This window comes from Ailuropoda melanoleuca, chromosome 2 (genome assembly GCF_002007445.2).
Source record: "Ailuropoda melanoleuca isolate Jingjing chromosome 2, ASM200744v2, whole genome shotgun sequence".
NCBI classification, from domain to species: Eukaryota; Metazoa; Chordata; class Mammalia; order Carnivora; family Ursidae; genus Ailuropoda; species Ailuropoda melanoleuca.
In genome coordinates this window covers 69,903,527-69,917,402 of record NC_048219.1, presented here as the reverse complement: position 1 = coordinate 69,917,402, position 13,876 = coordinate 69,903,527, and the positions used below count along the sequence as shown (strand labels likewise).

At 38.4% G+C, this 13,876-nt stretch overlaps 1 protein-coding gene across 4 annotated transcripts in view; it reads right to left on the bottom strand.

Moving 5' to 3' along the window:
• Nucleotides 1-13,876, bottom strand: part of SLC30A7 (solute carrier family 30 member 7) — a 263,475-nt gene that overhangs the window by 187,890 nt on the left and 61,709 nt on the right. For all 4 annotated transcript variants that reach the window (XR_004623326.1, XR_004623325.1, XM_002928155.4 and 1 more), the window contains exons 9-10: nt 12,800-12,890; nt 6,989-7,138 (exon numbers count right to left, since the gene is read on the bottom strand). Coding sequence is in view for 2 of the 4 variants with exons in the window: in XM_002928155.4 (XP_002928201.1) it covers nt 6,989-7,138; nt 12,800-12,890 (241 nt within the window). In the remaining 2 variants the exon portion in view is untranslated. The remainder of the gene's footprint in view (nt 1-6,988; nt 7,139-12,799; nt 12,891-13,876) is intronic.

Sequence of the window (13,876 nt, the reverse complement as noted above, 5' to 3'; positions counted from 1 at the left end):
GGCTCAGTCATCAGATTCCTCCTTTTTCTTCATGTGTTCCCTAGCTGATCTCATCTAGTACCCAGACATTTAGTACCATCTACAGCTCACACCTCCCACACCTGTATCCCCCACTGGAACCTGCCTACCATCTACCGGGTCGTCGGACAAGTATTAAAACAACACTACTTCCTCCCCTCAAGCCTGCTGATCTTGTATCTTCTACAGCTCAATGCCACCCTCGATGTTACAACTTAAAAGACCTTTCTTTCTCACACCCAACCCATTAGGAAAACCTGTTTGCCTTACTTTCAAAGTAGCCCGGATCCCAGAACCTGACCATTTTACATTGCTGTGTTCACTGTTGCTCACCCCTTATAATGTAATCTTCACAAAACAAGGATTTCGTCTTTTTTTTTTTCATTGCTGATTCCTAGTACCTCAAATAGTGCCTGGCGCATAGGAAGTGATCAATAAACGCTTATTGGATGAACAGAAAGTCTATTAAATTCCTTCTTTCAAATAAAAATAACTTTTTAAAATTAAAGCATACAGTACTTATAATAAGCATTTTCTTGTCAGTACCATGGAATGTTAGGGAAATTAGAATATTAATGGAAAGGGAAAAAAAACAGAGTGGGGGATAAAAATCTTTTAACACTACCTTCTTAATGTAATTTCTAGCATGGCTTCTTTTCCCGGCATTCAGATCGGTGGGTTTTGCACAGCACTAATGAATGTGTGAGAGAAGCACAACTACTCAAATGGGATAAAAAGCTGGGTAGACCCTAGAAGCTTACCAGCACAGAAAAGGTTTTAGCTTTCTTGCCTCATTAATAATAATAATAATAAAATTAAATTAAAACATCCTTGCTGTGGTCAAGTTAAAGCTCTGTAATTCAAAATTGTTGTTTGTTACTTGAATTTATGAAAACTACATTTAATAGTAGCCTTTCCTTAAAAAGGCTTATGGCAGAAAAAAGACAGATCTTAATATCTGTGTGATTTTGAGCTAAGATTTAAAACCAAACCTCGGTTTTTTCTTACTTTAAAAGCATTGATAAATACCAAGTCTACTTAACTCACAAAATTGTTATATGTTTATCCAATATTTGACAAGTGTTTAATAAGCCCTTGTTACATCTCAGGTACCACTGTAAGGATTATATGTGAATATATGAGAAAGGATTTCATAAGCTATAAAAGGCTATTAAAATAAATTATTGATTCGTTGTAAATATATCTGATTTACTCAACCCAGACAGTCTCTGAAATGACTAAAAAACTCTTCTGGAAAATTTTTGTATATCTAATCTTGAGAAAAAAACAACTGCCCAGTAAATTGGCTTCTTTTTCTCTTTTAACAAAATTGTTAATGAAAGTAAAATGGTCAAAGTAAGTTGGGCTCCTGTTACTATCCCTGCCACTTCCCTCAGCCGCAGCCCTAATAAAGTGAAGACGGTAATAAGAAATGAGGTTAGCCCAAGGCAATCAAAAAGAGGAAAAACAAAGAGGCTAGATAAATTGATCTTTGCATAATCATGAGTTAATTACTCAAGCTTATAACTTTCCCCTGAGGGGCTACAGCTTTACATAAAAGCTCAGTCTAACAGAAAAAGTCATTTTGCTTCATCCAGCTGTCCTGAGGGGGACAGCTTCAAGTTTTCCAGCTTCCCATGTTCCTTTCTCAGCTTCCTTCAAAGTAGACAGAAAAACAGAATTTCCAAAGAATCCTATGGTGAGCCACCTACTCCCTTGAATGCAAACTAGGTTTTCTCTACAGTTTATCCACACCATAAAGACAAGACAAATCCTCTAGCAGAGCAAAGCAGGGCTCAGTTGCATCGAACATTCTACCACTGGGATGGCACCAGCAATCGGAGCCCGGTCTTTAAAACCCTTGTTTTTAACAAGTGAAAACCATATAACATTCATTGTGTCTTATGTCATGAGAGTCATGTAAACCATAATCCAGTCAACACTTTTTTCAAAGGTCAGACTTATTTTTAACACATGCACTCCTAAGAAAATCACTGTTAATCTGGTGCCATAGACTAGAATAGCCTCATTGTTCATATTCATTGTTATGGAAAACAGAGCAGGAATTAAAAAAAAAAAGGAAAAGAAAAAGAAAGAAAAAAAGAGAAAAGAAAAAAAGAAACACACACAGGAATATGGCTATAGAAAATTATTGGTTTGTCTGTATTCTCTACCAATTCCACAGGAACCTCCTACTTTAGTTTTTGACATAGAACATCAATCTTCATCCTTTTAAAATGAGGTCTTGAAAACTGCTTTAGCCTTCCATGTGAAACCTAAATCATCTCAGAATTAGTGAAACAGTGAGTGAATATGACGAAATTATAAGTCATGAGCAGTAACTTGGGCCCGGTTTCCTTTTTCTATAAATTGCGCGTTAACAGCACCTGTTTCGAAGGAGTCTGGAGTGACGCGTTCAGCAGCTGTCACAGTGCCTGGCGCGTGGTGGGCTCATTGAAGGCCCAGCCGCCGTTGACGCTGCTGTTTCTGCCCTCTGCCAACCAACCAATGAGGGCTTAAACCTTGTGGATTAATTAAAAACTACGAACCCAGGGACCTGTTGGCCTCCCACCCCATGGCTGTTTACTCCAACCCCCTCGGAGGTTAGGTTCTGGTGGGCATCAAGCACATACGATGAAGAAAATGGAAAGCTGGCTAAGGAGAGTTGCAGAGTTGGCAAGCAGAATTGGCACTTATGACAGATGAAAACCTTCTACAGACAGGTAAACAAACAGAAAGGGTGGAAGACTAGTTAGCACCCTGGAGAGGGGTAAGTAGCTTCTCCCACTGGGGCCCTTACCCTCCCGCAGACAGGAGGCTGGGCGGGGTCAGCGGTCAGGCAGAAAGGGATCAGGAGCATGGAAGGCTGGGGAGGTTCCTGAAACTTGGGAACTCCCATTTGGGCATGTGAGGAGGATTTCTGGTTCCTTCCTGGGTATCAGTGTGAACTTCTATTTTGAGGCTAGAGGCTAGAGCACAAAAAGGCAAAGCAGGAAGCTGGGGGTTCAGGACTTAACATGCATAACAGAAATAGACAGGAGAGGACAAAAGATGAAAGAAATCAAGATAGAAGTTCTATAAGGGGGGCGTTTGGGTGGCTTAAGCATCTGCCTTTGGCTCAGGTCATGATCCCAGCGTCCTGGGATCGAGCCCCCATTGGGCTCCCTGCTCAGCGGGGAGCCTGCTTCTCCCTCTCCTTCTACTGCTCTTCCTGCTTGTGCTCTTTCACTCTCTCTGTCAAATAAATAAATAAAATCTTTAAAAAAAAAAAAAAAAAGACATTGTATCAAGGAGTAGAAAGCATGTTTTAGGCTTGTCTTCTATGCTTTGTGGAACTGAAGAGGGCAACAAAAGAAGCATATTCTAGATTTTTCTTCAAACATTATTTCTAAGAAAACAGTATATTAAAAAAATTAACAGATGATATCAGCAAGTTTAAAAGATACATAAAATGTTAAATTGCCATCTTAATCTTCTTGTTCATACACTAAATATAAAAAATAAGTTTTCTATGTCATCAATTCCCAAATGATAATTCATTTTTAAAAAGTTAGTGCAGGGGAGAATGGGAGAAAGAACTTTTTCTATGCCAACAGAAAACCTTGTAGTGTAAAAATTGGATTATCCCTTACCTAATAATCCCTAAGGGACCTCAGTTCACCAATTCACTTATTTTACTCTCTATTCATGCCCAGCTTTAGTTGGCCATTAAAGACTGATACCATGGAAAATGAGAATAAAACGGACATGCCTATTATATAGTCCTAAAATAGTCATGAAACTTACAGTTTTATCAACAGAATAGAAAGTTGTAATTCTCAAGCTGATGTTTTCAATTTAAAGTCGTCTTCATAGATATTTTAACAAGAACAAATTTTTAAACTAAAAATTATCACTTAAATTTTGATTTCAGATCAGTTATAAGAGGCATCTGGGTGGCTCAGTTGGTTAAGCATCTGTCTTTGGCTCAGGTCATGATCCTAGGGTCCTGGGATCAAGCCCCGCATTGGGCTCCTTGCTCAGCAGGGGGTCTGCTTCCCCCTCTGCCTGCTGTTCGTTCCCCCTGCTTGTGCTCTCTCTCTCTGTCAGATAAATACATAAAATCTTTAAAAAAATCAGTTATAAGAAAGACGCCTGAAAATGTCATAAAACCAAAAGTGTAACTTACTACTGAGGGAATCCTTCTTTTAGTCTTCAATTCTGCATATGTGGGAACTAAAACAATGATCACTAAGCAACTTTAAAATCATTAAAGGTATTAAATGAAAGTCATGAGTAGGGTGATTCCGGCTCCCCTCTGGAAAAAATGCGTTGAACTATCTTCACTGCAAGGTCCTGCTTTGCAAGGAATGAAATGGAGTGGGCTTGACCTTGGCTGATGAAAAGGCTGAAAATATTTTTCAGAGCTTAAAAATTTCAAAACCCAAATACAGTTTCCATAACCAAAGAAGCAGCTGAGTAAACTTTCAACTTCAGCCATTTTAAAAGCCAAGATGTCTAAGGTTACCAGAAGAAGCCTCCTCCACCTACTTCAGTTACAACTAAGTGCGGGCACAGCTGCTTGCGCGGTTCTAAACCTAGAAACGGCGTTCATTTTCAGAGGGAAAACCGTGACTAAGTGCCCAAGTCTTCCGAGAGTACTGCGGCCTGTCCTGGAGGTCAACAGAAGCTAACACAGGAGGGTGGGAGGATGCAGTCTAACTAGGAGACAAGGGTGAAGGAGAGAACAATGATCTAGAATGACAGTGAAAAAGCAAGGTTACTGCAGCCACATTCTCCTTTTGCCTCTAAAACACGTCCTGTTGTAGCGATGTGAGAAGGATTCAGACATACTGTGAAGGGCTTGCATGCCTCATTATGACAGGAAAGTCATACAGACTCGGGGTGCCCGTGAAAGAAGAGACCTAGTTCTTGAAATTCTGGAGTAAGTGGTACCAGCATACTGTTTCGTAGTAGAGTTAAGTCTTGCTGTTGCCTACACACAAAATTATTTCATTACTTATTCCCAAAGGAATATAACTATACATTTCTCATTATTAGAGAAGAGGGATCATTTAATTTATGCTAAGATCCTGAATTTAAACTGCATATTATGTTCTGTTGTTCATGTCTGAAGATACGATGTGTCTGTTTCTCTCCCTCTCGTCCTTTTTCTCTCCTTCTTTCCCTGTGTGTGTGTGTGTGTCTGTCTCTGTCTACTTCTATATATCATTACCATCTTTTTATACTGTGGTTAAAAAGGCCAATGAGAACCCAACCATATTTTTCTATACTTAGCACACTTATGTAAAGATGGTGTTGGTCAAATACAGTTATAAGAATTTGTTTATTCAACAAATTTATTATACATGTACATTTTTCTAAGCATTGAGAATGCAAAATCAGGATGTTTGGAAGAAACTTGTAGATAAATATGTATATTACAAGATAAAGTTGTGCAGCTCAGAGGGGTCTTCAGGCTTCAAAGAGAAGTAACAACTGAACTGGACCTTTACGTTAGGGTAGGAGCTTTGTCCTGCACAGAAAACTAAACAGTGTAGATGGGTATGAAGTATATGGGAATGAACAGCGGGGGGCTTGAAAGGTTAATGGGGCCATGCTAAAAAGTTTGGGTTTTATCCTGGTGGCAACGAGGAACCTCCAAAGTTTTTGTTTTTCAACTTTATTTTGAAAAAATAAAATCACCTGTATTCACCAATTGCTAATATTTTGCCACATTTGCTTTATTTCTCTATTAAGTATATTTATTTATAATCTTTTTATTTCTGTTGAAACATTTGAAAATTAGACATCCTGATCCTTTGCCACTAAATCCTTCACCATGGATCTGCTAAGAATGGGAACATTCTTCGATAACCATAATCCATTATTGCACCCAAGAAATCTAACACCTACACAATTATTATGAACTATTATGCAGTCCAAATTCAAATTTCCCAGTTACCCAATAATTTCCTCTGTGCCTCTTTTTTTTTCTTCTAGTCTAAGATTCAATCAAGGATAACACATTGCATTTAATTGTGAAGTCTCCTCTAATCTAGCATCACCCCCCACTGTGTGTCAGTGACACTGACACTTGGTGAGAATCTAGGCTAATAGTCTTGTAGAAGTTTCTATAAGCTGGGTTTGTCTGGTGGTTTGCTAGTGATTAGATTCACGTTAACCATTTCCGGCAAAAGTACCACACACTCTCACTGCATCACAGCAGGGAGGCACATGCCAGTTCTTAAGCACACATTTTGAAGGCATGGAAACAGTTCCTCATGAGATCTATGTGTTAGATAGTTTTGCCAGCAGTGTCGACATCTAGATTTTTTGCGAAATATTTCCAGCAAACTAGAATGAAAAGTGTCTGCATTCTCTTACTCTCTACTTAGATGTTCTTGACATGACGTTCTTACTCTCCCAACAGATACAGAATAACATGTATCACTTTTACGGTGATTATCAGTCATACGACTATGTGAACTCAAGACAGCACAAGCATCCAGTGAAATGATTCGGCTGCAGGCATGCACTGACTAATTTATGATTCCAAATACGACAAGCATATTAAGCTTTTAAATCATACAGAACTATGGCTTTGCTATCACACAAAAATGTTAACATAGTCTACTCTTAGCTAAAGCCACTGACAAGGCATTACTCTTATTCCAAATGCTATTTTAGTTCTTGGCTTTAAACAGCATTTAACATGTCTTATAAGGAGTATACGGTAAAGAAGAATCTAAAGGAATTCAAATCTGTATAATGAGAGAACAGGACCATCTTCCTTAAGAGTATTAACTAAAATAAGAACTCCCAATTTTGGTTGTATGGTTGAAAAAAATGCTTTCCTCATAGTATTGGGTGTGTGTATATACATATATTTACATACATATATATTTAACATGTTAAGTAGTAAATATTTTTTAAACTAGTAAATAAGATAAATTCAAAGATCCTTAAGAAGTTAATGAAAAAGTCATACCTGAGTAAAAATATTATGTGTTTGGCTTAAAATCCACCTGGCATCAGCATCAGGGGCTACTACTAACTTCAAGGTCCCAACATAAACATCAGAACATAAGGTCCAGAAGTGCTGTTCTTGTAAACTATAAACTCCTTGCAACTGCTGCACCTGAAACAGAAAGGGCAGATATTAACATCGTAATCAAATACAAGGACCCCCTTATTTAATATGTATGCTCTTTTACTATTATTATTATTATGCAGTTCAGTAAACTGCTATTTAGATTATTAATTTAATACTATTATTATGCAACATTATCAGTAACATGGATTCTATTCTCTAGTTCAAAGGAGGGGTCGGAGATTACGTGAGTTAATTAACAAGTACTTATTGAGTACTCCACGTGCCATGACAGGTGTTTGGGAAATGTGAACGATCACGTGCCAAAATTTGTAGGGCACAGCTGAGAGACCATCAAACAGTAATTTACACTTCAAGTACATTGATCAGAAAACAAGTATAAACTCATTTGCGTTTAGAAACTAGAAGAACAAGAGTAAACTCAAAGAAATAGGAAGGAAGGAAATACAGGACAGAAATCAATGGTCCAGAGACTTAGAAACTATTAGAATTCACAGTATCAAAAGACTAGTTCTTTGAAAGATTACTGAGGTAGAGAAGTCAGCATTTCTCAAAGGGGGCATATTTTGGACAGGACACTTCTTCCCTGTGTCAGAAACTAAAGGACCCTTTTCATCCCCAAGGAGCTAAATACCAACATATACTCTTCTCTGAATCGTGTGACAACAAAAAAGAGAAGGACGTCTCTCAGTTTTTCCAATGGCTCCTTAAGGTTTCCATAGCCTAAGGTTGACAACCACTGGCAAGACAAACTCTGATGGAGGTTTAAAAAAAAACAACCACCAAAAACAGAATGAAAAAAACAACTACAAATAACAGAATTTAAAAACCATAAAAGGGAATACTATATGAACGTGTAGCCTGTGAATACACCAAGTATTGCCACTAAGTGAATCCAAACGCTTCTCACCATCTCTACTGCTATCAGCCTAGCTGAAGACAGCATTATCTCTAGTCTGGATGATTCTAACAGTGTGAGTGTAATATTATATGATAATAACTGGTCTATTTCGTGTTTGCACCATTTCCATCTATTTTCATCACAGTATCCCAAGCGCCAGCCTCTTACTTCAGGTCAGATGCTGCCACTTGCCTGTTTCAAATCCTCCGACGGCGTCCCACCTTACTCTGAATAAAAATCAAAGCTTTCCCGATGACTTACACGGGCCCACGTCACATGGCCAGCTTGTTATGATCACCTCCTCTCCTACTAGATGTCCCCTTGCTCTCTCTTCCTCAGCTAAACCAGCCTCCTCACCATTGGCTGAAGTCCAGCGCGCTCTAGCCGCAGGGTACTTGCTACTCTCTCTCCCTGATGTGTACCTTCCTTCCCGATTGCTACTTGGTCCATTTTGTTTGGGTTTTTACTCGGATGTCATCTTCTCAGTAAGCTACTGTAAAACTCCTGTACTCTAGGTCTCCTGTTACTCTATGTAATATAATAATGTTTTGCACTTTCACATTTCTATGTTTTACTTTTTGGAGCATAATATCATACAGTGCATTATTCATTTATATTATTTAAAATTTTTATTGCCTGTTTCTTCAGCAGAACTTCAGTTCAAAAGGGCAGGGAATTTTTTATTTTTTATTTTTTTTAATGTTTTGTCTCCTTAGCATCTAAAACAGTGCCTGGCCCAAGTAAGTGCTTAGTAAACTCCGTGTGTGTGTGTGTGTGTGTGTATGTGTGTAATATATATACATAAACACACACAAAATAAAAACATAATTTTGAAAACCTAGACAAAATGGATAAGGTTCTGGAAATATAGAAAATGCCATAATAAAAAAAAGAAAATGACGTGAGAAAAAAATAGAAAATGTGAAAGGACCATTAAAAATTGAAAAGGTTAAAAAAAAATTGAAAAGGTAGAGGTTAATATCCAAAATATAAACTATCTGATTAAAAAATGGACAGAGGACGGGAACAGACATTTTTCCAGATAAGACATACAGATGGCCAACAGTGAAACGTGCTCAACTCACTAATGATCAGGGAAATGCAAATCAAAACCACAATGAAAACCACCTCACACCTGTTAGAATGCCTATTATCAAAAACACAAGATCCTTTTCAATTCTGAGATTCTCTGATTTTTTTTTTTAAAGATTTTATTTATTTATTTGACAGACAGCCAGCGAGAGAGGGAACACAAGCAGGGGGAGGAGAGGAAGAAGCAGGCTCCCAGCGGAGCAGGGAGCCCGATGCGGGGCTTGATCCTGGGACCCTGGGACCGTGCCCTGAGCCGAAGGCAGACGCTCAATGACTGAGCCACCCAGGCGCCCCATGACTTTTAAGTAACCTATTTGGGATGTTAATTAAGAAGATGTTGAACTTAGAGCTATCAAAAATATTCATTTTTTATCAGAATTTGATCAATGTAGGCATTATTTTCTATCAACTCCAAAACAGTTAGTAGGAAATTTGAGACAATACCAACTGTGGCCTTTTTAAAGACTGCTTTTACTGGGAAAAGAGGTCAAGGAGGACTTCTTCCTCTTTCAGGACTCTGATGACATAGTGGCTTGAACCTGATATCACTCTACATGCTTCTAATGGCATCCTCATGGGACGGTCAACTGTGAACGAAACAACCGACTGAATAGATCTCTTCTACCTCTAAGAATGCAAGTACTCTAGTAGCTAAGACTAAGGAATGTTCCTATACCAGCTGGCTTTAACTCTCCTCACGTTAAACAATATGGGAAAGGTGGAGTCATAGATGCTTTTCCTATTCTGACAATGTGGTATAATAGAAAGGGCATGAGCTTCCAAGTCAGAGGGATATGGATTAGAATTCTGGTTCAGCCACAAGCATTTGTGACCTTGGATGGGTTACCTAAATTCTCCAAGCCTCAATTTTATCTATGGAAAGGAAGATAAAACTGAGCCGGTATGGATATGGTGAAGACCAGAAACCATATACAGAAAACAATTAGTACAGGGACCACCTTATAGTAAGCATTCAATAAGTTGCCCCTTTCTCTTCCACAGTTATGATAACTACCCTACCTTAAAATGATAACCATAAATGTCAAATGGGCAACACTTCACTTTTCCTATCTAAAAAAAACCCCTTTTACACCTTCTCCTTTTTCTTTTCTTTTTTCTCTTCTCTTCTCTTTTCTTTCTCCCTTCCTTCAAGATTTTATTTATTTGACAGAGCACAAGCAGGCAGAGCAGCAGGCAGAGGGAGAGCAAGAGGGAGAAGCAGGCTCCTTGCTGAGCAAGGAAGCCTATGTGTGGCTTAATCCCAGGACCCTGGGATTAAGTAAAAACCCAAACAAAATGGACCAAGTAGCAATCATGACCTGAGCCAAAGGCAGATGCTTAACCAGCTGAGCCAGCCAGGCGCCCCTCCTCTGGCATTCTAATCTGTTGATTACACTGCCTTATAAATGATAAACTAGAAGTACATAAAAATCCCTTATCCGGTACCACCAAATCCACCAGCTGACCATCATCTATGTCAGGACTTTCTGCCTCCCCTCCAGGGATACAGTACCCCTGGTTCCCCTCTACACTGAATTACTCCACAGTGCTTCTGGTTCTATCCTTTTCTTTCTTTTCTTCCTTTAGAGAAAGAAAGAGTGCGTGCGTGCGCACAAGCGGGGAGGGAAGGCCAGCCACCCCGGCACCCAAGGTTCAATCCTTTTTTATCTTCTCAAGAACGTCATTCTTCCAATGACCACCTTTACTACCGTATCATTGATTTCTTCCTCTAGGATGGCCCGTTCCTATCAGTAACAAACACGCTCTAGCACTGTGTAACATGGAAATCACCAGACATATGTGGCTATTTAAATACAGAGGAATTAAACTACATTAAAAAATCAATTGTGCTGGCCATACTTCAGGTGCTCAGTAGCCACATTTTACTTGTGATTTCCATACTGGGCACTGCAGATTATATAATATTTCCATTACTGGGGAAAGTTCTACGGGACAGCACTATTCCAGAATATCCTATTTTAAACAAACAGCCCCTCCCCCGATACTATATCCACACTCAGGCTGTAACTCATTTCTTGGCTCTCTTTAGCAGCCACACTTCTTACAAGAGTTGTCTGCAGCGACTGCCTCTACTTCCCCAATTCATTTTCTCCTTAATATCTACGCAAGCCGTGCTCGCCTGTCCAAACTGCTCTGAAACTGGCCTCATTCGTGTTATTAGCACTATTCATGATACCACGCAATGATCACTTCTCTGATCCTGCCTTGCTTGCCCCACAGAAAGTGGATCACTGCTTCCTTCTTCAGCTCTGAGAGACGAAGCTCTTCTGGTTTTCCAGCTCCCTTCCTAACCACTCCCTTTCCTGGCCTTCCATCACCTGTGCTGCAAACCTGGGGCTGAAAGTAAAGCTAAAAAGGAAAGAGCTTAATTCCCCCAAGGGAATCTCACATAATCCCAAAATTTTAAATATTATTCATAGACTGATGACTCAAAACTCTTCCTAGTCCTAATCTTTCGCAAAAACACCAGATTTGCACATCCAGCTACTTCACCCACATTTCCCCTCAGAGTATAGAAGACATTTCAGTTTTAACATATCCAGAATACAACTCAATTTGGGGGGATTACCCATCCTCAAATCTGCATCAACACCACCTTAATCTTAACAAATGGTACCGGCATCTACCTAGTTGAGAGTCAACACTTCTTCTCCCCTCCACTAATATAATCCATCTCCAAAAATTTATCCCGGATGTGTCCTTACCTCCATCTTCACTGCTCCCTCGGTAGTCCTAACCACCATTTCTCCCCACTTAGATGACAAGAGCCTCATAACTGGTTTTCTTTGCTTTCATTCTCTCTAGAATTTGTTCTCCAGTAGCAAGCAGAATAATCTTTTAAAAACATAAGTTTTATGACATGCTTCCTGCCTAAAAACTTTCTAATACTTCCCATGGATTAAAATTAAATCTAAACCTCTAATAAGACCCAAATCTCTGTATGATCTGGCCCCTACTATTCTCTCCAGCCTTTCCAGCCATTCATCCCTTTATTGATTATGCTTTAGCCACAGTGGCCTTTTCTTCTGGTCTTTACAACTCTAAATTATTTCCAGCCGTAGAACTTCTGCATTCGTACAAAGTGTTCCTTTGCCTGAAACACTCTTCTCCAGGATTTTCATAAGGCTGCTCCTTCTTGTCAAAAGGTTTCAGTTTCCTAGAATATGACTTCCTTAGTGAATCTAAGGTAATCATCCATGTCTACCACATCACTTTTTAAATTTCTATTATAATAACTATCATGGATATTTTCTTATTTATCAATTTATTGTTTAATGCCTGTTTTTCCCTACTAGACTGTAAACTCTGAGCACAGACACACTGTCTGTCTTGCTTACCTTTATAACCTTAGTACCTTATTAGAATAACTGGCACAAAGTAGGAGCTCAAAAAATATGTTGAATAAATGCTTATATCATTTGCTATTCGTATCTATATTTTAAAAGAACTGCTCAGATTTAAATGAGGACAATTTCTACCACAATTCCTTTAGTAAAGTTCAATATTTTCCAATGATTTTATTTTGGTTTGTATAAATGGCATTCATGGTTAGCATTCAATCTTGGAAGAAATACTAAATTATACACATATGCTACCCATATTTGTAAAAGTTTAAAACCCTAACAGCTTGGAAACAACATAAAACCTAATGGTTTGGAAGCTTTGCAACTTACCCTCTGATAGCACTGAGGCAAAGTACTTTCCAACACTGGAGGAGTTCTCTGCATTAGTATTCCAACGGACTCTCTTAAAAGAGGAATAACACTAAAGAAAAGGAAGAAAAAAATTGTTAACGCCACATTCTGACAATCTCATTCTGCAAGAAAGTAATAACTCTCTATACTAGAATATAATAAGATTTATCAGAATAATATGAGGAAAAAGAATCTAGTTGTTCTAAATTTTTCATGTGATCAGTAAGCTATTACCTAAAATAAAACAGCTAGATAAAATGCACCAATGTATGAAGCACTAAACTATACTACTGAATAGTACTGGAGTGTCTAAAAATCTAAACATAAGCAGTCACTCGACTACTATTTAAATATGACTTTAATTGGCCAGAATCTTCCAAAGTAATATATAAGGCATATCATGGCCAACTGGTCCTTAATGTTTATCAAATATTTACATGCATGTATCTGAATAATACTGTAAAGGAATATACCAAAAAAATTAAAGGGAACATTAGTCCATTCCTCCAATATTTTTACAACCCAATTATATATCAGTCTTCTTTTATTATTTAAAAAATACAGAAGCCTGGATATAAGCACAGATCTAGGGTATCAACGCCTTTAGTGATAGGGCCCAAATGTCTGTGTGTATTGATGTAGCTAGTTCTCCACCAGTATTTGGAAATTACTGCTTTAAGCTATTTGGATGATTAAATGTACAGAAACAATTAGCAGTATAATGATGAGGGTGACTTTAATGCAATAGTTTTCTTACCTAGACATCAAATTCACCTTAGAGTCTTATTTGTTTTCATTTCTGACATATTAAATCAGAATCTTTGAGGGAAGGTCAAAGCATCTGTTTTTAAAAAGCTCTCCACATGATTCCAGTGAGTCAGGGCGGCAAGGCATTGCTCTACCGCTTGAAGCCGACTGAGGGAGAGGTCAGACACAGCTTCATTACACTTAATAGCTTGAGCCAGTGCTCTCTTTTAAACTTGGAGTATCTCAAAATTTCTAAAGTAAAACCCCTCCTAATTACAGCTGTAGGAGACAGAGATAAAAGGAACATAT